This window comes from Myodes glareolus, chromosome 7 (assembly GCF_982192425.1).
Source record: "Myodes glareolus chromosome 7, mMyoGla1.1, whole genome shotgun sequence".
Classification (NCBI taxonomy): domain Eukaryota; kingdom Metazoa; phylum Chordata; class Mammalia; order Rodentia; family Cricetidae; genus Myodes; species Myodes glareolus.
The window spans coordinates 132,421-156,565 of record NC_142032.1 but is presented as its reverse complement, the minus strand read 5'-3'; the positions used below and the strand labels follow the sequence as shown (position 1 = coordinate 156,565).

Below are 24,145 nucleotides of genomic sequence, written 5' to 3'. Positions count from 1 at the left end.
TTGTATAGAAATGAGAGAAATATTCTGCCTTTTGGTCCCTCTAATGACATTAGAATAGCCTCTAAGAATGATTATTAAACACCTAGAAGATCAGTTTTATACTAGTTTTGTACTTTTACTACTTTATAATACTTCAACAGTCAGATACAACTCAGTAAACTTTGTTTGACATACCTTTTAGCCAGTCCTTGAAATAGTTGGAACCTGACCTTGCAAAGTTTAATAAATATATAATCCCTAAGTCTCATCCTTATGTACCTTAAACAACTTACTCAGACCTTCATAGCTTGTAAAACCTTTCCAGTCTTCTTTATCCTGGAACAATCCAGTCATAATCATGTTCATATATCTAAGTTCTTTTTTACTATGGTCATTTACACATTTATATTATTCTAACATGTTCTTTTTATGTACTACTTCCTTTTTCTAATACCATGAGAAGTAGGAACATTAACAAATATGTTTATGATCTGCTGTGAGAATTTTCTCCCCTGTGAAGGGGGTGGAAGCAATTTCTATCCTATAACCATAAGCCCCACTGAAGATACAAAGTACAGTTTCACCAAAGTCCATCCTGGAGAATCAATGAGTTTTTTGAGCTTACTTATTGAGCATGGTTGAAAGGGAACTTACAAGGGTTTTGATTCTGTTGCTGTTTGTATCAAAATGGCCCCCAAAGTCCCATGGAGAGTAGCACTATTAGGAGGTGTGGCCTTGTTGAAGTATGTCATAGTCACTTTCTGCTGCCTGCTGATTTGGATGAAGTCCTGATTAACATACTACTGTCTTTGGGGAATTTCTGAGGCAGCCCTCCCTCAGTTAAGTTCTACTTTGTGTGACTATCTCCTAAGCATTGGTCAATTCTTTATATTACCATTTCTACTCTTCTACATTGTGACTGAGTAGTGGAGTACTACACAGTACATGAGATGCCGATTACGACTTTCACAAATTAACTCCAAGTGGACTTTACACCTAAACATCAAATGCTAAGTGCCAAACTTCTAGAAGACACTTGAGACCAGGCCTCTCTTAGTTTGGCAACCTGCCTAGGCTTTGGGAGGTTTCTCTAAGGCCCTGATGTATACAGCAATAACAGAGCTCTGTCTCTAATATTGGGAATATGCTGGGGAGAGCTGGTAAAGATGTGGGGCCACTATCATACTACAAAAGCATTTGTTCAACTATGTTCATAGTTGTGCTATTTGTAATAGCCAGAACCTGGAAACAACCTAGGTGCCCCTCAATAGAAGAATGGTTAAAGAAGGTGTGGAACATATACACATTAGAGTTTTACTCAGCGGTAAAAAACAATGGCATCTTGAATTTTGCATGCAAATGGATGGAAATAGAAAACGCTTTACTGAGTGAGGTAACCCAGACCCAAAAAGAGGAATATGGTATGTACTCACTCATAAGTGGATTCTAGACATAGTTAAAGGTCTTTGAGCTTATAATTTGTGATCCTAGAGAAGCTAAATATGAAGGTGAACCTGAAGAAAATCATACAGTTATCCTCCTGGATATTGGAAGTAGACAAGATTGCCAGGCAAACTTGGGTGCATGGGGAGTGGGGGGGTGGAAGCAAGGGGAGATGGTTAGAGTGAAGGGAGAAGGGGAGGATTGGGGATAGTTTGGGGGAATGAGAGGGGGGAGGGAGGAAGGATGGATATGGGAGCAGGGAAGTGTATATCTCAACTAAGGGAGCCATTTTAGGGTTTGCAAGAGACTTGATTCTAGAGGGGTTCCCAGGTCCAAGGAGAGGTCCCCAGATTGTTCCCTGGGCAGCAGAGGAGAGGGTGCCTGAACTTGCCTTGGCCCATAACCATACTGATGAATATTTTGCATATCACCATAGAACCTTCATCTGGCGATGGATGGAGATAGAAACTGAGACCCACATTGGAACACTGGACTTAACTCCCTAGGTCCAAATGAGAAGCAGAAGGAGGGAGAACATGAGCAAGGAAGGCGGGATCAGAGGGAACCTCCATCCGATGATGGATGGAGATAGACACGAAGACCCACATTGGTGAACTGGACTGAGCCCCCAAGGTCCAAGTGAAGAGCAGAAGGAGGGAGAACATGAACAAGGAAGTCAGGACCACGAGGGGTGCATTCACCCACTGATACAAGGTGACTGATCTAATGAGAGCTTACCAAGGTCAGCTGGACTGGGACTGAACGAGCATGTGATCGAACCAGATTCTCTGAATGTGGCTGACATGGGGGCTAACTGAGAAGCCATTGATAATGGCACTGGGACTTATTTTGTCTGCATGTACTGGCTTTTTGGAATCCTAGTCTGTTTGGATGCTCAGCTTCCTAGACCTGGAGAGGGGGGAAGGAACTTGAACTTCCCACAGGGAAGGAAACCCTGACTGCTCTTAGGACTGGAGAGGGAAGAGGAGAGGGAGTGGGGGGAGTGGGAGGGTATTGGGAGGAGGGGAGGAAGTGGAAATTTTTATAAATAAATAAAAAAAATGTGGGACCAGGCCTTTGGAAAAGGGTTGTTTCCAATCCTTAGACCCAGGACTTTCACAAAAGGGTGGAAACTGTGGTTATCAGTCCCGACACCACTTTGGACTTTGTTTATGATGTTCTTTTCATGGGACGTTGTCTGATTGGCCTCTTTCTGAATTTGTATACTTCCTTTGAAAACAGAACCCATTGATTTACCTTAGCAAGAGACTTGCTGTTGAATTTGGCACAGATCTCCAGTCAGCCTGGGACAGGTCTGTCTTTAGATTAGGAACCAGTGCTGGACCATGGTGCTGAGTCCCTTCTGCTCACCTGTACCATCACTCAAACCTCAACAGTCAATCAGAGAGCCTCCAGGAGACCCGCCAGTCAGATGGGAGGGTTCTTCCGGCAGCCAGACTTCCCTTCCAGTTCAGCTCTTTCAAGCTCTTCCGCTAGTGCACTCTTGTTGGCAGAGAGCGTGTCAACTCAGCAGCTGCTCCATGGTGAGTGAGGGGTTGCTCTCCACAGATGGGAGGAATGGCTGGGTTTGACGAGCGAGGAGGCCAATGTCCCCAAACTAGGTGGTGCGGCCGCTGAGGCTCCTGGCTGGTGTGGTGGCTGGGTGGGAGCCATCTGACAGAGTTGAGCTTCTTCCTGCCTCAGTAGTCCTATGTGATCCTTGCAGCTCTCTGCTGGCAGCCTCTGAATCACTTCACTACCTGGGCTTTGTCTGCACAGAGTAGAGTGTCAGGAGCCGCAGATGGTGGTGTCTGTTGTGGTTATATCGTCGAATGTGGAGAGAGATCACCACATTCGCCAAATGTGGAGACTCTTGGTCTTTTCTGGGTCTTCAGAAGTTCTGCACTTTTAACGTTTAGGTTTGGGGTCCATCTGTAGTTAATTTCGTGTGGCTTATAAACGGTTTCTCCTGTGTAGAGTAGCGCTCCACTACTAAACTGTGATGTAGAAGAGTATAGTTGATAATAGAATTAATGGTATAAGGATTTGCCGGTACTTAGGAGACATTAAGTTACACAAAGTAGAATTTAAGTGAGGGAGGGCTGTATCCCAAATTTCCTAAGATGAGTAGCATGCGCACCATCCCTGTTAGAGATTAGTATGATGAGAAGCAAATGTTTGTTCACCAGGATTAATCAGCCTTTAAGGTACATTCCTACAACAAATGAAACAACCATGATTTACAACCAGCCAGAAGACCCACTTCCTCATCAAAGGCCTCTGACCTGCTGCTCAGGGGCCCGTTACAGGGTCACAACCTTGTGCACCAGGAGAGTATAATTAATTCTAGAACAGCTGCATTTCTCAGCTCTTAGGAAATCAGTTGTAACTCAATGTCCCCTGTGCTGATTGAGGTACACTTGAATCCTGTCTCCAGCCCCACAGGGCATTACCCTTGCTCTAGGCTAACCACTATAATTTTTTGGTATGCTGCACCACAGAGCTCTAAAATTACCAGTTTGAGTCATACAGTGAGACTGTCTATTGCAATAACAATAAAAGGGTTGTGGAGCATGGCTTCTTCCTTCAGACCAGAAAAGTAGGAACGTGTACTGTGTACACTGGAGCGGGTAAACACACTGGACAATAGCTAGATCTTAGACTGAAGCTTAAGGCCATGGGCTGCAGGGGTATCCATTACAAAGAAGGGCCTGATGGGGCACAGTGAATGACTTTCTGCGATTTCCCATTGTACATTAATTCCTTCCTTGTGAATGAAGACAGACACTGGTGGGTATACAGTTTAGGGATGAGAGCTTGAACTACTAGATATTTAATTTGCAATTAGTGAACTCTCCCATGCAGATATTTCAATCCTGTTTGACACAGTGAAGTCAGCTCAGATGTTTGAGACACAGGCCATTGGCTGTAACTCCATGTGTCAGGTTACAGCACTCAGCAGCTAACATTTTACATGGGACAAAGTCATGTGTTCTCTCATTAATGACATTCTCCCTACCAGGGAAGTGCTTACTCTGTTTCAAAGTCAGTATAACTGAGTGTTCAATTATTTTTATCATTTTAAGGAGTCAATTATTGGTTATCAATTTTTAGATTTCATTTTCTTCAGTGGAATTACTGTTATAATCTCTTTGTTCCTATTTTCCAATGTTTCCCAGTTTTTGAATTTCATTCCAGTTTTTAATTCCTGTTTATTTATTCATCTATTTACATCAGTTTAGAGCAGTGATTCTCAGCCTGGTGGTCCATGATTCCTTTTTGGGGGATCAAATGAACCTATCACAGAACTAGCCTAAGGTCATCAGAAAGTGCAGAAAGTTATATTATAATTCATAACAGTAGCAAAAATATAGTTATGAAGTAACAGTAAAAATAATTTTATAGATGGGGAGATCTCTACATCATGAGTAATTGTATTAAAGAGTCACAGCACTAGAAAGATTGAGAACTGATTTAGATTAATGTCTCCTGTAGCTCATTCTTGTATCATACTATGTAACTGAGAATTGCTGTGAACACCTAATCCTGCCTCTGCTACCTAGTGCTGGAAAGACAGTTCTGCAACTCCTACCAGGCTGGACCTTGACTGGTCTGTGTGAAGGAGAAATAGATCAGTGAATGAGTATCCTCCAATTTCTGTAGATTTTATTGTGAATTTACAAGTGAAAAGGGAACTGTGGAAGAATTGAGTTCACTGATCAATTGTAAACCCAGTGTAGTCACAGCAGACAAAGGATGGGCAAGAAGGAGGGTAAAAGCTTTCCTGCTGTGACAGTAGTTGACATTAGCTGTGAGTAGTAAGGTGATCAATTTTAGATGTTCCATAAATGTCCTGTCTTACCATTTCATGTGTCCACAGACCACACACAGGACCCAGTGCCTTGGAGTAGGAACAGGAAGTGCTCTAGGAGAATGGAAGATTTTACTAAACTACAAATTTCCCAGATTAGGGTCATGTCTGACTATATTGTGGAGGAACAAACCTTGAAGATCTTTGATTTCTGAGTCATTTGATCTCTGCTCACCCAGTAGGGTAACTGCCAATGTCTTGAAGTCCAGCTGGGTGGTCCTAGAGGGACTCTGGTTGGCAATTAGGAGCACCAGAGGCAGTTTACAGGTTCTTTTCAGGATTTTCTTGTTCTGCCGTATGGAGCTATAAGGAGGACCACAAGCCATGTCATGGTGAATGTAGAAGAAACTGTCCTCAGACCAGGAAGAACATTTTGGCTGAGCTATCAGACCTGTTTGGACAGGAATGAACCATGAGCCAAACAGGTTCTATTGTTCTGTGTGGTCACCTGGGTAGTGGCCTTTAGTCTCTGATCTTTTTTGAGTGTGGGGGAGGCTTTCCCATCCTGGCATGGGAGACTATGAGCTTGTCATATTGTTGCCTCACACTATGCAATGGAGAATTGCTTTGAAAACCTAATCCTGCCTCTGCTTTCTAGATCTGGGTAGATAGTCCTTCAACTTCTTCAGGACTGGGCCCTGACTGGTCAGGGGGAAGGAAAAATAAACCAGTTAAGGGGTGACCTCCAGTCTCTCTGACTTTCAATGTATGATTATAGATGAAAAGGGTGAGTACATAGGTCAAGCTTGAAGCTGGTAGATTCACAGTGCAGGAAGGGAGAGACAGGAAAGTGGCTGAGAACGTTCCTACTTCAACTGTAGTTGAGATTAGTAATGCGGAAATAGGTAATCAATTTTAGGTGCTCCATAAATGTCCTCATGATCATTTCTTGCTGTCCACAGACCAGACAATCAAAAATCTGGATAAAGAACCAAACTTATCATGAAACCAAATTGCTGCAGTTACAGTAGTTCAACCAAAATAGATCTGAGTAAAATGTGGCCCTACCTAACAGGACTGTTATTTACTGGTTTTAAATATACACCCAGAGATAGAAGGTTTGAGAAATCTTTGATGTGCTCTAATATAGATCCCTTGTTTCTGAAGCACATGGCCATAAATCCTGTTTATTCTTTTCAAAATAATTTTCTGAGATTATAACTATATCATATCTACATTCTCTTTCCTGTCCCCAAGCCTTACCATGACCCTTTATTATCTTCTAATTCATGGCCCATTTTTCTTTAACAACAATTGTGAATGTGACCTGTGTTTGTCTGCAGGATTTCCCAGGTATGAGGTGATGGGTGGCTGCACTGCATATTGAGAGTGTAATGGAATGTGCATACAAAGGACTCTGTGCTTTGGATGAGGGACAGGGTATGCTCTAGGAAAGTGGATGAATGTCTACTAAAATACAAGTTTTCTGGACTAGGGCCCTGTCTACTGGACTGGAAGGGCCGAGCAGAAAGTTCTGTGATATCTGAGTAATTTGATATCTGATCACCCAGTAGAGGAGCCGATAATATTCTGAGGCCCAGCTGGGTGGCATTAGCCACTGAGGGACTCTGGGACGACTTAGCAAGCAGGAATAATAGTGGGAGGTAGCTTACAGGTGGTTCTTTCTAGGATTCTTCTCTGCTTCTGTTGTAATGAGTTGTAAGGAAGACCACAAGCTATGCCAGAGTGAGTGTAGGCTGTTCAGAGAAGATCTGTTGAACTGTTATTTCTGCTTGGATTTGGATGGACCATGAGCCAGGCTGTGGTTCTCTTGCTCTATGTAATGACCTGGGCAGTGGTCCTTGTCCTCTGAGCCTCCATATGTATGTATTTCCTGGGGAGAGGGAGACTCTGCAGCCCTGGCATGGTAGGATATTATGCTTGTAATATCACTGTCCAGTGTAGACCTCCTGTTTTTTTATAAAGTTAAGGCACAAGAAGGTTTCAAGTGAATCTTTCCAATTTTGGTAGAACAGCCTTCCACACCCAAGCCATTTTCTATTATTGGTAAAGGATAAAGAACTGAAGTATATAGGATGAGTGCTGGTTAGTAATTTCTTAGAGTTTTATTTTGGTTAGAATCTTGTTTTTATTTAAAGGAACATATATCTTTGTAAGTGCTACCCATCTATGTTGTTGATTTTATTCATTATTATCTAAGTATATTGTTTATTTTCTGGAAAATAATGGTCTCACCAATTTTGATTGATATAGGAAGGCTTTTCCACTGAGTTGGCAATATCTCTGAGCAAGCAGCCCTGGGACAGATAGGAGAGCTAGTTGAGCACAAGGCAGTGACAAAGCAAGAGGGAAAGCTAGGAAACAATTGTTCTACATGTTTTGCCTTTAGTTATTAGGTTGAGTATCTATCCTACACTGTCATAAGGAGGAATTGTGAAATAGGGTTAACAACCAAATAAACATGTTCTTTACCTGAGTTGCTTTTGATTGCATAATTTAATAATAGCAACAGAGAAGAAAGTTGGAACAAAAATGGGACTCAAAGAGGATTTTGTTGCTGCAAAGGACCTGGGAATGTTGACTTTTATAAGAATGCTTAAGATATTAGAAAACTGGACAAAGAGCTTAATCATTTGTTCTTGTAGGACCTAGAAGATGGGAATGTTGCAAGTAATGGGAGACAGTGGAGGTCAAGGTCATAGGATTTTACTGGGCAGTACGCTCTTCAGGGAATCATGGAGCTGGCCCAGCCTAACTCCCTTGAGAGACCAGGTTAAAATCCATGATTCCTGGGTCAATATATTCCTCCCAGTTCCTGACACACTGTTGCATTCCCTCAGGCAGTGAAGCATTCAGGCTGATTTGTGTTTCTTTGTATGATCCCTTAGTAGTCAAGGAATCATGAATGCTTAACAGGACAATCGAACTTAGATATTAATCTTGTGTGTGCTGTATAGCTTGCAAACTTCATTATATCCTTTTATAGACATAGGGTGTTTGGTCAATTCCCCACTGCCCAGACTCATAATAATTATACAGAAATTTTATTTATTATAAGACTGCATACCCAATAGCTTAGGCTTCTTATTAAATAACTTTTACATCTTAAATTAACCCATTTTTATTAATCTGTGTATTGCCACATGGCTGAGACCTACTGGTAAGGTTCCATCCAGCATCTGTCTCCTTTAGTGGCTACATGGCATCTCCCTGATTCTGCCTTCTTTTCTCCTCTATCTCCATTTGGCATACCCACCCTATTCTATTCTGTGCTGCCATAGGCCCAAAGTAGTTTCTTTATTAACCAATGGGAATATTCACAGCATACAGAGGGGAATTGTACAACACCTCCCCCTTTCTGTCTAAATGAAAAGATAGGTTTTTAACTTTGATATAGCAATATTACATATAACAAAACATTTATCAAGCAAGAATTATAGTTACAATATTTAGTCCATTTATTTTGGCAAATTAAGGAAAATACTCTATCATCTATTCTATCTTTGTGAGTCTAAAGTTTTATATCTAATCTATTATAATTATAAAACTGTCTTTCTTCAACTCCAGCAAAGACTCCAGAAGGATATATATTACCTAAGTATTTTTAAGCACTTCCAAAATTCTAGAATTGACAAAGATATCTTGCTGCCTGGACCATTTCCCAAAGTTCTTCTGTAACATTGGAGCATCCATTTTCAGTTTACAGGCCCATAGTATCTGGTAGACTTTTCCACGAAGCAGAAAATTTCAAAGACAGTTCCACCTATAATGGCAGTTTCTCAGTCACCTTTTTTTTTTCTGTGTCCTGCAGAATGTCTAGTAGACTCTTTCATGAAACAGGTACTGTCTTACCTTCTTTTGGCAACTTTGACAGTCATTTTTTTGTAGGTCCTCCATGTGCAGTTTATACAATATATCATCAAGCAATCCAGGCAAGAGCAGTTTCTTGCCCAAATGGCTAGCCTTGTCACATTGAAGGCAAATTCCATAGTGAGTTTCTTCAATGCCCATCAACCGCTCTGAAATAATTGGTGCTACCAGAAGGAGACATGTCTCACTGTCATAAAAGACCTGTTTTTAAAACTTTTTAAATGCCATATTCTGTATGTCTTTGAAAGATCTGAAGAATATCTATCCATATGAAATATATCTCTGTACGTCTAGAAAGCCTAACTAATATGACTACAAGTTTAACTATTATAAATGATTATCTATTAATTTGTATTTAACTATACATTGCATCTTTAAATGAACTGAACAGATACCTTAAACAAGAGCAGAGATTCATTTAACAAAATTAACTTTAAATTTGTATCAATAGGCCGAAATCTATACAAATGCAAAGTATTATCTCTATATCATATCCCCTTTAAATATAAACAAACATTTATAAACAATATTTTGGAATTATGGAGTAGTTTTCTCCAAACTGCTTTCAGCTTTTTGTTGGGCTAAGTATTTTTGAGGGTTCATGGAACCTATCAGGGGATCTTGGTCTATCAAACTATCTTATTCTGGAAGGAATCAACAGGTTCTCATCCTCTGAAGAAACAAAAGCAGAACTTTTTTCCAAAGCAACATATCCTTAGACCCAAATTTTGAAGTCAAGATATCTTTAAAATATATATTGATTTGGTTTAGCAGCCCATAAGATGAAATGTCTCTCTGTACTTAACTCATTCACAGTCAAAAAACTCAAAGAAAATACAATAATACACATAATCTATACTCTCTGTGTATTTCCCGTCTTTACATGGCTTATTTTTCTTTACTCCTTTAATCTATGGCTGTCTGCTCTCTCCCAAGCTTGCTTACATTCATACACTGTCTTTTAATCTGAATCTGTTTATTTGCACATTTGTAATTATTTCTGACCAGAAACACTTTTTAAAAATGCTAAACAGGCATGACTAAGACCAACTCCTCAGCCCTGCCTGCTTTCTCTACTTAGTCCAACATGGCAGAGGTATGTTTATTGCCAGCTCTGTGAGCCATTCTCTCTGCCCCAACTCCAGGGACTTGGCATGTATATGTCTCCATTAAGCAATTTGTAACATGGTGCACACAGACCTCATTTCAGTGCAGTACCTCTGAAAAGAGTCAGAGCTATTTGTGCCAGCACAGACCAGGAAGCCCTTCCCTAAAGAAGCTGTGCATCAATTGTTGCCAATGCTGAGTCAGGAAGATCTCTCTGATAGGAGCTGTGACACCCTTGCTTGCTACCAGCTAACAAAGCCCATCTGAAAAAAATGTGGTTTCCAGGAAGTCTTATTTAACTCTGTTCCTTTATGTCTAGATTTTTTAAACTCTCTCAGGTTGTTTTTGTTGATGAAGTTGCCTCATTTTGACACCATTCTGTTGACAGAGGCTCTTTGTTTGTTTTCTGGCTGCCCAGAAATAATTACACAGAAACTATATTGACTACAATGCTGCTTGGTCAATAGCTTTGGCTTCTTATTAAGTAACACATCTTAAATTAACCCATTTCTATTAATCTGTGTATTCCCAATGTTTGTGGCCTACCAGTAAGGTTCCATCTGGCATCTGTCTCCTTTGGCAGCTACATGGTGTATCCCTGACTCTCCTTTCTTTTCACCTCTATCTTTGCTTGTAATTCCCACCTTGCTCTATCATGTGCTGCCATAAGCCCAAAGCAGTTTTTTTTGTATTAACCAATAGGAATAAAACATATTTACAGCTTACAGAGGGGATTCCTGTATCATCTTGGAAGCTACAACTGTGTTGATCCTAGAAATTGTCATTATCTTCTATTTTTGAAAAATAAGGAGCATTTCTTAAAGTGCTAATCACTTCTTATGAACTTAAGCTGTGCCATTGGTAGAGCAAATATAGTCTGCCTGCTTGTTCCACATAGTACAACATGGCAGAGGCATATTTGCTGCCTCCACAAGCCATGTACATTGCCCCATTTTCAGGCATACACGGGGTCTAAGTTGCCATTAGCAATCTGCTCACAGACCCCATAGTCAGTCCTCCAGGAAGAGTCAGAGTTCACTCTGGCAGCACAGTCCAGAAAGCCAGCATTTCAAAATCTTCAGCTTTTTTTCTGTTACTTCTAAATCAGGAAAACTTCTCTAAAAGGAACCGCAGCATGTTACCAGTAATCAAAGCCCATTTGGAGAAATAAATGTGGCTAAACATTATTTTTTTAGTGTCTAGAATTCCTTTCCTAGCTCTCTAAGATTTTAAGTGGATTTTTTGGCCGTGTGGACACCAGTTTGTTGTGGGAAGCCACTTGTTAGTTCCCAGATGCTCAGCCCCAAAATATTCACACAGAAACTGTATTAATTAAATCACTGCTTAGCCCATTAACTCTAGCTTCTTATTGGCTAACTCTTACATATTATTTTAATCAATTTCTATTAATTTATGTACTGCCATGTGGCTGTGACTTACCAGGTAAATTTCTCAGCGTCTGTCTCTGGTGGGGCTACATGACTTCTCTCTGACTCTGCTTTCTTCCTTCTAGCATGTAGTTTAGTTTTCCCCACCTACCTAAGTTCTGTCCTATAGCTCTGTTATAGGCCCAAAGCAGTTTCTTTATTAACTAATGATAATCACAGCATACAGAAAGGAATTCCACAATTTGAGTTTCTATAGCCTTTTAACCCATTTCCTGTTCTTTGTGTCTGCTGTGCTGTGGTTGAAACTAATCAGTCAGCTTTCTTCTTTTGCTGTCATAACTTTCCACCATCATAAACTCTACCACTAAATCACACAAGATTCAGTAGAATTAACTGTTATTTAGTGCTAAGGTGGTTTGGTAGCCTACTGTTTTCATTTTTGTTTGTTATGTTTTGAAGACAAGGTTTGCCTGTGTAGCCCTACCTGTCCTGAAAGTAGCCCCATATATCAGGCTGGTTTCAAACTCAGAGAACTTCTGACTCTGACTCCCAAGTGCTGGGATTAAAGGTGGGCTTTTTTGTTTTTATATTGTTGTATGGTGGTTTTGTTCCTATCGAGCATATGCTGTTGTACTGAGCTTCACCCATATCTTGAATTTTAAAATTTGACATATGGTATCATTATGTTTCCCAGGATGGCATGTACTCATGACATTAATACTGTCTGTGCCTTCTGTGTTATTGGATTGTAGGTGAATAACCTTCTTCCTGCCTGTTTTGTTTGTTTTGAATTTTTATTTTAAAAAGAGTATTATATCTAATGCATGGATATGTACCATGTGAGTACCTGGTCCTTACATTGATCAAAAAATGGTATTAGAAACCTTGAACTTGGAATAATGGACAGTTATGATTCCCCCATGTAAGTCCTTGAGCCCACCTGTTTGCAAAACTAGGAGGACTCTTTGCTATTGAGCCATCTTTCCTTCTCTGTGTTGATTATTTGTAATCAGCATATTAATTTCTATTGTTTTCATTTGTCCATTTGTATGTTTTTAAACACGCAGTGCCTTTTAGTAAAATCTCATTTTTGTTGCAGTTTAAATTGGGCAACTTCAGGTTTCTGGTAGATGAATGAAGAGTTGAAGTGAATGTGTAACTCTTTGTAGAAACTTCAGCAAAAACCTATGAGTTATTTCTAGCTTTTATGTTTGTTTGATTGATTTCTTTTCCATGTGAAACAAGTATTTGACATGTATTTCTTGTTGCCCTAGAAGTGATTGCATGGACTAGGCTGGTATTCAACTCAGAGGCAGATAGATATGCATGCCTTTGCCTTCTTAGTGCAAAGATTAGAGGCATGATTCAATGCATCCAGCTTTTTCTTTTTATTTTCATTTTGGTGTTAGGAATTAATCATTCATACAATTTTTCTTATCTACACTATACTGGTGATCTGTTTATGTATCTTTCATTGTTGGTTAGTAGGCATTTCTATTGCAAGGTGATATCCCATTCAGAGGGTTCAGAAATGACAGAGGTGAATCTCCTATTCAGTTTGCTTCTGAAGTGACTTGGTGATTAAATTATGATGTCTTTGTCATGGAATAAGTATGGGGAGAACCAGAATTCTATGACTATACTGTCAAGGAAGTATACATTTACAGTGTTGTCAAAATCACGCTTTCTGTTGTACACCTGTATGGAATATTTTAGAATTCAGTGACCTATGATGATGTGCATGTCGACTTCACTTGGGAAGAATGGACTTTGCTGAATCCTTTCCAGAAGAATCTCTACAAAGATGTGATGGTAGAGACCTACAGAAACCTCACTACTATAGGTAAGACTATATTATCTTTCATGTTTCATATAATGAGACAACTATTCTTTGGTTAATGATGCTCTTTTGTAATATGATTGAGAAAGAAGAATGGGGCAAATAAATCAGGCATGGTTGTAAAGTTTAGTTACAAATGGTAACTAAATTTTTTACAATTCTTAATATAAAACAATTTCTGGCATTAAATTTTAGGATACAGTTGGGAAGACCATAATATTGAAGAACATTGTCAAAATTCTAGAAGACATGACAGGTAATTTTCATGTATAAGCTGCTACAAGTGTACCTCTGAAGAATTTGTAGTTAATCCTATATGTTTTAAACAAAAGCAACAGTGTAAATAGTAAAGTGCATTGATGATTATTAAATTCTCACAAAATCATATACCTTAATTTCAGATAGGTGAACTACATTTGCAAGTCATTCTTTTAAGAAAGAAGAAAACAATGTCTTAACCTATATTACCATTTGAATCAAAATACAATGAGAACTATACTGTAAAGTTGTCAATCCATTTATCTCATATTATAAAAGATACACATGTTGAATAGGTGATAAGTAAATCTCTAAAACTATCTATTGCACTAATAGTCCATAGAAAAGGTAGTTTAACCCATATACTTGTGACTGTTAAGTTTAGTGAGGTGGCATTTAGGGTTAGGAATCAAGGGGCAGCTGTTTTGGAGTGGCCTTAATCCATATACCACAAATCTATGAGGACAGAAAGTCAAACTGGGTGAACTCAATGTGGAAACCTTATATTTGTTATTCTTCCTTTACTAGGTACATCATATATTACTCTGGATACAAGCCATATGAGCATAGGGATGTGAGAAGATATAACATACCTCTCTCTCAGAACAAATAGAAACTATGTAGCAGGCCTCATGTTGACTATACTTGTTGAATTTGATATACATGTATACAAGTAATTGGTTTTCTAGTCTCATTGTTAATATATCAACAAACTCACATTTCAGAAAAGCACTATGAGTACTAGGACTGTGTAAATACTTCTGTTTGTCCTAGTTCACTTAGCAAATATAGCATCACTTGCAGTATAGGAAACGTTAGAAATACAATAAAAGTGATAGAGCTCTAAGTTTTTTCAGTTCTCTTCAAATACATGAAAATTCTCATACAGAAAAAAAATTCTGTAAATGTGAACCATGTATTAAGGCTGTTATCAGTTATCTTCAGAGATGAAAAGCAAGCCTTAATGAAGGGGAAAAAGAAGATTGTAAACATGGTGATAAAACCTTAACATATAATTCCTCTTTAAAATAGGACTAAATTGTAAAATTAATTTATTCAGATAAAAATATTCAACAATGTATTAAATGTAGTAATGCTTTCACATGTACCATTATCATTGTAGGCATGAAAAAAGTCAAACTAGAAAGAAAAGTTCTGCATACATTCAATGTGTTAAAACCTTTGCATGTGACAGTCATCTTCAGAGTCATGCAAAAACATATACTACATTAAAACCCTATGAAGGAAATGAGTTTGGTAATGCCTTTTCATATCACAGTCATCTTCAAATGGATAAAAGAACATGCACTGGAGAGAAATCCTATGAATGTTATCAGTGTGGTAAAACCTTTGCACATTACAGTGATCTTAAAAGGCATGAAAGTACTCATACTGGAGAGAAGCCCTATGAATGTAATCAATATGGTAAAGCCTTCACACAGCACAGTCATTTTAAAACTCATGAAATAACCCATACTGGAGAGAAACCCTATGAATGTAATCAGTGTGGTAAAGCCTTTGCACAGCACAGAAATCTTAAAGAACATAAAAGAACCCATACTGGAGAGAAACCATATGAATGTAATCAGTGTGGTAAAGCCTTTGCATGTCACAGTCATCTACAAAGGCATGAAAGAACCCATACTGGAGAGAAACCCTATGAATGTAATCAGTGTGGTAAAGCCTTTGCACGTCACAGTGATCTTCAAAGTCATGAAAGAACCCATACTGGAGAGAAACCCTATGAATGTAACCAGTGTGTTAAAGCCTTTGCATGTCACAGTAGTCTTCGAAACCATAAAAGAACCCATACTGGAGAGAAACCCTATGAATGTAATCAGTGTGGTAAAGCCTTTGCAGTTCACAGCACTCTTCAAAAACATAAAAGAATCCATACTGGAGAGAAGCCCTATGAATGTAATCAGTGTGGTAAAGCCTTCGCACAACACAGTCATCTACAAAGGCATGAAAGAACCCATACTAGAGAGAAACCATATGAATGTAATCAGTGTGGTAAAGCCTTTGCATGTCACAGTCATCTTCAAAGTCATGAAAGAACCCATACTGGAGAGAAACCCTATGAATGTAACCAGTGTGTTAAAGCCTTTGCATGTCACAGTAGTCTTCGAAACCATAAAAGAACCCATACTGGAGAGAAACCCTATGGATGTAATCAGTGTGGTAAAGCCTTTGCAGTTCACAGCACTCTTCAAAAACATAAAAGAATCCATACTGGAGAGAAGCCCTATGAATGTAATCAGTGTGGTAAAGCCTTCGCACAACACAGTCATCTACAAAGGCATGAAAGAACCCATACTAGAGAGAAACCATATGAATGTAATCAGTGTGGTAAAGCCTTTGCATGTCACAGTCATCTACAAAGGCATGAAAGAACCCATACTGGAGAGAAACCCTATGAATGTAATCAGTGTGGTAAAACCTTTGCACGTCACAGTAATCTTCAAAGTCATGAAAGAACCCATACTGGAGAGAAACCCTATGAATGTAACCAGTGTGTTAAAGCCTTTGCATGTCACAGTAGTCTTCGAAACCATAAAAGAACCCATACTGGAGAGAAACCCTATGGATGTAATCAGTGTGGTAAAGCCTTTGCAGTTCACAGCACTCTTCAAAAACATAAAAGAATCCATACTGGAAAGAAGCCCTATGAATGTAATCAGTGTGGTAAAGCCTTCGCACAACACAGTCATCTACAAAGGCATGAAAGAACCCATACTGGAGAGAAACCCTATGAATGTAATCAGTGTGGTAAAACCTTTGCTGGTCACAGTAGTCTTCGAAACCATAAAAGAACCCATACTGGAGAGAAGCCCTATGAATGTAATCAGTGTGGTAAAGCCTTTACATGTCACAGTAATCTGTAAATTCATGAAAGAACCCATACTGGAGAGAAACCATATGAATGTAATCAGTGTGGTAAAGCCTTCGCACAGCACAGTAGTCTTCAAGGACATAAAAGAACTCATACTGGAGAGAAGCCCTATGAATGTAATCAGTGTGGTAAAGCCTTTGCACAGCACAGGCATCTACAAAGGCATGAAAGAATCCATACTGGAGAGAAACCCTATGAATGTAATCAGTGTGGTAAAGCCTTTGTATGTCACAGTAGTCTTCAAAAACATAAAAGAACCCATACTGGAGAGAAACCCTATGAATGTAATCAGTGTGGTAAAGCCTTTGCACATCACTGCACTCTCCAAACACATAAAAGAACCCATACTGGAGAGAAACCCTATGAATGTAATCAGTGTGGTAAAGCCTTTACACGGCACAGTCATCTTCACAGGCATGCAAAAACACATACTGGTGAGAAACATTATGTGTGTAATTAGTGTAGTAAAGTCTTTGTTTATTATAGTCATCTTCAAAGACAAACTAACACATGCTGGAGAGAAGCCCCATGAATGTAATCAGTGTGGTAAAGGCTTTGCACTTCACAGTACTCTTCAAATGCATAAAAGATCACACACTGGAGATAAACTCTATTGATGTATATTATATACATACTATATATATATATATATATATATGTGCAACTCTATAGTGTGGTAAAGCATTTGCATGTATGAGTAATCTAAACCATAAGAAAAAATCATACTGCAGAGAAACCCTATAAATGTATTCAGTGTGATAAAGTTTTGTACTTTATTTAGGAGTAAAACTTTTGTGTGCAACAATCTGTTAAAATCTTTGCATATTACAATAGACATTTGACTACATGAAAAAGATACCAAGGACTTCTTATTATAAAGTATTTGGTAAGATCTTTAGCCAAAACACTTATAATCAGCTATACAATGATTTGGGATTCTCCTCTGTATGCTGTGAATGTATTCTGTTACCATTGTTTAATAAAGAAGCTGTTTTGGGCCTATGGCAGGGCATCATAGAGCAAGGCAGGAATTCCAAGCAGAGATAGTGGAGAAAAGAAAGGGGAGTCAGACTCTATGTACCTGCTGAAGGAGACAGATGCCCTTACTGGTAAATCACAAATTTTGTGGTAAAATACAGAATAATAGGAATGGGTTAATTTAAGTTGTCAGAGTTAGCTAATAAGAATCCTGAGCTAATTCTAGGTCAAGCAGTGTTTTAATTAATATAGTTTCTTTGTGATTATTTCTGGTCTGGGCAGCTAGGAATGAACAAGAATCCTCTGCCTAAAACACAAGACTATTTCTTCTGTAGAAATAAATTTGACAGTGTTAACAATCTTTTCAAGCATTATGATGTCCTTTTTATACTGTTTGTACTTACAAACTCATAGTAAAATGAATTTGTGAATTTATGAAGCCCTATGTGTAGGGTAAATGGGACAGTCAAAAAAACACATCCTGACCCTGGAACCAGAGCCAGTGAAATACATGATTTTGACTCTGAAACTGGAGCCAAAGAAATACATTCTGACTCTAAAACTGAGAAAAAGAAACACACTTTGTTCCTGAATCCAGAGCCAATGAGAGAAACACCCGACCCTGAAACTGGACTCACTTCATAAGTCTTCCCAAATGATTTATTCCATCAACTTAGAAGGATTGATTTCTCAGACTTCAATCCTACCTGATTGCTTCATGGTAAAGAAAAACTCTGTAAGCCTTTGGGTACCTTAACACCTGTATTATAGGAATGAATTCTTACAAGAGAAAAACATTCATGAGTAAAAATATGTTTAAAGTGTTGTTTTAATTGTGATTATGTGATATCAGTGTGTTTTTCTGTGGGTATGTGAATGTGCATACTGGTTTCTGATAATCTTAGACCCTAGGATTTTCTAGCAGAAGTTACAGAAAGTTGTCAAAAATTAGACCTTGGTCCTGGGATTGTACATTTCTTAACTGCCCAGCCATGTTTCTAGTGCTCTAAATATTTTAAAGCCTATGTGTTTCAATTCAAAGTCAGGAACTAGGGACAAACTCACACAGAAGAAAACTCTATATCTGAAAATGATTTTGTAAAGACTTTAGACATCACAGTTGTCTTTAGCTTCAAGAAAAAAATATTTCACTTATTTATTGTTTTATCATAGCCCCATGAAAATGTCATTAATAGCAGTAAGGTGTGATTGGTTGTTCTAAGTTCATCTTTACCTCAGCCTTGATGACTCAGAAGATTGAAAGCATCGGAAACTAACTTAGGTTTGGTGCTTAAAGAATTTTCCAAGCCAAAATCTCCACAAAATGAGGGAAAAGTACAGTGAATGATCTGGAGAGAACTGACAATATAAGTCTTTTAAAGATGGTTGACTAGTTAACTATAGCCATAAGAATGAGTTTATGTCCAATAAGGTACTGATATATTTTTATTCAATCATAATGCATAGTCTAAAAGATAGTTTTGATCTGTAAATCTCCATCTGCCTAAGTGGCTATACTTGCATCCTCCTGTCCCTATTTAAACTGTTCAATGTATAATCTCAGGCCTGAACCTAAAAAAAGGACTTGAGGATGACAGCGTATGTGAAATACAAAATCTGGGCCAGGTTGTTTCCTCTTCTAGCATTAACCACCATTGAATGCATACTGTTATTAAAGGAATTCATGTCTATTAAACTTTAAGTGTGTGAATGATTTATTCCTGGAAAGGCATATTAATTCTAGAAGAGCAGTACCTCCAGCATTGTAGAAAAATGTTTCTGAGACAAACTTTTGTATGTTGGATAAGGTAGCCTTGATCCCATGCCATTGCTCCTTAGAGCAATGACCTTGTTTCCCTTGTGATTAAACTAAATTCTTAGATTAAAGAACTTAACCACTGTTGCCTCCGCACTTTTCTGTGAACACCCGAATCGCGAAACAGGCGCGCGCTTTCCTGACTCAAGCCCACGAGAACGGATTAATATCCTAAAGGGTTAAAACAGACACACACACAAGAGACCGGGCTCATCTACCAAGGAGCAAGTGGCAAATGGCAGCTTTATTAAGCATAAGTCGGGTATATATACTGTGGGGCAGAAAAACACCAGCCCCCATCAGGAACAAGAAAAGAGAAAAATCAGGGGGCCGCACCCAAGGTCGGAGAGCAGCTGAACAGAGAAAAGAGGAATCTTTCTTTCTCTAACCCGGGAACCTTGCCTGTGGCGAGAACCTTGCTTGCAGGTGGAATTACCATAACAGTAGAGGGAGAGTTCTCTCTAAGCTACACCCTTGGGCTGTAGGTGAAATTATCATAACAGGAATGGGCGAGTTCTCTCTATGCACACCCTCAAGCTGGTGCAGTGGAACCAGGAAGCAGAACAGCCCGCATAGCGCCTCGGGAAAAATGGGGAACGACCTGTGTACCTACACATCACTGAGCTCTAAAATTAAAAATTCAAGTCATATAGTCAACTGTCTATTTCATTAACAGAAAAAGGATTTGTATGTGGATCATGGCTTCCACCTTCAGACCAGAAGAGGAGGAATAGTTTACTGCATACACTGTCAGTAAGGAAACAGCTGCTGGAGTTACCATTATGAAATAGGATCTAAATGTGGCAGGATCAGTGATTTTGTAATTTCCTATCATGTGTTAATCTGTCATGTTAATGAAGGCAGGATAGATTTTGGGTGTACAATTCGAGAAGGTTAGCTTGAGTCAATAAATATTGAATTTCTAACAAAGGAACTCTCCTATGCTTATATGTTCAATCCTGCCTGTCATTATATCCATTAGCTGTAGCTGTGTGTTTCAGGTCACAGGTCTCAGCAGTTGACATTGCACATAGGGGCATGGTGAAGTAATATCTTTTTAATGTCAATCTCTCTACCAGGGAATGTTTTTCTCTTTTTCAAAGTCAGTATAACTGTGTGTTTTTAAAAATTATATTTATGTTTTTTAAGAAAAGATTATTCCTGTTTTCACTTTTTAAATTTTATTTCCTTTATATGCATCACTGCTCTAATCTGTTTCTATTTCCTATTGTTTCCAGTCATTAAGAATTTCTTTCCATTTTCCTCAAATGCTGTTGATCCTTTCTGTCTCTGGTAGCTTAGGCTTATCTCACACTACAGAGTTGAAAATTGCTTTGAACACCTAATCCTGCTTCTGCTTCCCAGAATGCAAGTCCTGCAACTGCTTCAAGACTTGGCCTTAACTGTTCAGTGAGAAGGAATATAGATGAGTAAATGAGTGTCCTCCAACTGACAAACTGTAAAGCAGGTGTAGTCCCAGCACAGAAAGGGATGGCCAAGAAGATGCATGCAAGTTTCCCCCCTTAGACCATAGCTTATATTAGAAATAAGAAGTGAGGTCATCAATTTTAGATGATTATTAAATGTTCTGACTGGCCATTTCTTGAATCCAGAGAGCAAGGAATCAAGAATCTGGATAAAGAACATAACTTATCATGAAACCAATTTACAATAGTTACACGAGTTACCAAAATAGAACTGAATAAAGTGGTGTGGCCCTGCCTAAAAGAACTGATATTTTACATATTTAAGATGCACAGCCTAAGATAAAATGTGTGACTAATATTTTGTGCTCTCTAATACAAATCCCTAATTTCTGTAGCACATGATCATTATGCCTTTTTATGAATAATTTTTCTAGAATAATTTTGTGGATTATAGTTATATCATTTCCATCATCTCTTTCTTGCCTCTAAGACCTTCCTTAGACACTTCATTGTTTTCTAATTCATGGCCTCATTTTGATTGAACAAGAGTTACTGTTTTAATGTGACCTTTGTTTGGCTTCAGGACTTCTTAGCTCTGAGGGAATGGGTTGGTTACACTGGTCAGTGACTCTGTAATGGAATACATACACAAGGGTACCTGTATCTTGGAAGAGGAACAGGAAGTATTCTGAGAGACTGGAAGACTTTCTACTAAAATACCAATTTACCAGACTAGGGCCCTGTCTTCCCCTAAGGTGGATTGGCAAAGCAGGGAAGGGCTGTGCTGGCTTAGTCTTATAGGGGAGCTGCTACTATCTTGCAGCTCATCTGGGTAATACTAGCTATTGAGGGACTTTGGGCAAGCCTAGCAATCAGGAACACCAGTGGGAAGTAGATTGTGAGCCATGATGGAGCCAATAGAGAGCCATGAGGGGTTTTAATTTTATTATCCTAAATGGTCTAGTTGATTTCTACCTCCAGTTCTTATCCCACCTTTCTCTGAACAGGTAACATTAACTACCATTGTGGGATTGGGGCAGTGACTGATCTGGTTTTCCTACCTGAATTTGGGTTATCAGGTGGCAGTATTGTGATACCCTTACAGAGGGATCATTATAAAGACCAAATTCTCAGATGTAGACAGAGAAGGAATTCCTTTACTGTTGTCTGGGAAGAACTAAAATATTAAAAGTCTGTAACACATTCTTGATTAGCTCACAATAGTCCCAATCTATTAGTTGTTTCCCTTTAACCTCTACAGTTGGTCTCCAGAGTGATGAACCCACAACCAACTTTCACACAATTTTATAGCTGTTTTATCAGGCAAAAGTCAGCATGATGCCCTTCCCATGTAGCTTCTGAGTAGAGAGAGAAAAGGTATTTAGCATCATTTAATTTGAATGTTAAAACAATAAATGGCTTGTCCTTCTTTGCTGTGGGAAGGTGTTCCAAGGTCTGATGTCTCACATCTGGATAACATCTTTTTATCAAGAAGAAGATATTAGTGAGATTTATTATCTAAATAACATCTCATGTAGACTTACATCTAATGCCTATAGAGTGTGAACCCTTGTGTTGTTACTAATTCTCTTAGTCTTTGATTAAATTTTCTTCTTCAGTACTGAACAATGCAAGTTACCAGAATTAATCTTTTTTTTTTCTGTGTTGTCAAGGCCAGTTGAGCATCTAGTCTTTAGAGGTCACTTGTCCTTGGAAGGAATCTCAGATTCTTCAAGTCTCTCTATTATCAGTTGTTCATCAATGTGAGGATAAGTCAAAAGCTTTGCTTTATGTACTGTGGCTTCCTTTGAAGCCTTGAAGAAATCTTTCCCACATTGAGCCTCCTTTTGTAGACTTGATAATGATTCCAATTCATTGATTGGGTTTTCCATGGCCTCCATGAACAACACAATAAATGATCAATAAATAGTCTTTGTTCCTAGGGACCTCACTGACCTTGTATAGAAATGAGAGAAATATTCTGCCTTTTGGTCCCTCTAATGACATTAGAATAGCCTCTAAGAATGATTATTAAACACCTAGAAGATCAGTTTTATACTAGTTTTGTACTTTTACTATCTTCTGAAAGTATAAATCAGCCTCAATCAAATGTTTCTCTTTGTAAGTGTTGCTGTGGTCATGGTGTCTCCTCACAGCAAAAGAAGCTCTAACTAAGATACCCAAAATCAGACACACAGGCATGTCTCCATCCAGTATGTACAATAGCTTTCCCATAGCTGCAAATGTGGAGCTTACCTTCTCTCTACACTTCCACTGCCCATATATTCTCCATTACAATACATTTCTCAGTGAACGTAGGAAGTAAGACTGAAAGCATTCAAGATAAATTCCCACTTTTAAAGATGGCTTTCTCATAGGTGCATACACAGAATATACATCCTCCCAAGTCTTTACCAGGCTATGTACTCTAGCTCATTCCTAAAACCACAAGGTCACATATCATGAGGGATGAATTGCATAAAGTTGCCTGGAAAAGAGGCTGTGTACTCAGATGGAGGGGATACTTTCTTTATGATGGAATACTAACAGTCAGCAAACCTGGTGGTGATCATCCTTTGTAAGCAGGAACAGTTGATCATAGGAAGGCACCAATTGTTTGTCCTAAGATAGTGCTGAGCAACAACAAATAAAAGAAAGCTGAGTAGAAACTACATATGATAATGTAATAAATTAGTATTTTCTAGGTACAAACTGCTCAACTAAACCTTAGATAAAAAACAAGATATTATTCATATGATACATGACATCGCTACTATAACCGTGCTTTGTATTTTAATGTAAGTATGTAGTTGATACCAAGAAACAGCAAATACATAACAAAATATCATGGAATTGATGTTTACAGCATCTAGTCCAACACAACTCAGAAATCCCTTTTAAAACTATGATGCTCCAGCTTACTCTAGAGAGTTACACAGGCAGACTCTCCTTTCTATGGGTGAGCATCTCATTTGCTCTTTTCACTACAGATATGTATACATGAAAGGTAAATAAACATTTACATTTTAGCATCCAAATTTCTAATAGTCCCGATTAACATAGTACTTGTCTTTGGGTTTATTTCACAGGCAGCCCTCCCTCAGTTAAATTCTATTTTGTATGGCTTACTCTCTTCTAAGCATTGGTCAATCCTTTATATCACCAATTCTACTTTTCTACATTGCGACTTCATAGTGTATTACACAGTACATGAGATCCCATTTTCAACTTTAACAAATTAACTCCAAATGGACCTTACACCTAATTGTCAAATGCTAAGTGCAGAACTTTTAGAAAATACTTGAAACTATTGT

General features: G+C 38.6%; 1 protein-coding gene across 1 annotated transcript in view; it reads left to right on the top strand.

Moving 5' to 3' along the window:
- The window catches only part of LOC148121273 (uncharacterized), a 51,060-nt gene extending 33,111 nt beyond the window's left edge, over nucleotides 1–17,949 (top strand). The window contains 4 exon segments of the mRNA XM_087907721.1: nucleotides 13,336–13,462; nucleotides 13,655–13,715; nucleotides 14,841–16,803; nucleotides 16,805–17,949. Coding sequence (XP_087763847.1) covers nucleotides 13,336–13,462; nucleotides 13,655–13,715; nucleotides 14,841–16,803; nucleotides 16,805–17,227 — 2,574 coding nt within the window. The 3' untranslated portion in view covers nucleotides 17,228–17,949.
- Nucleotides 17,950–24,145: the final 6,196 nt, after the last annotated feature.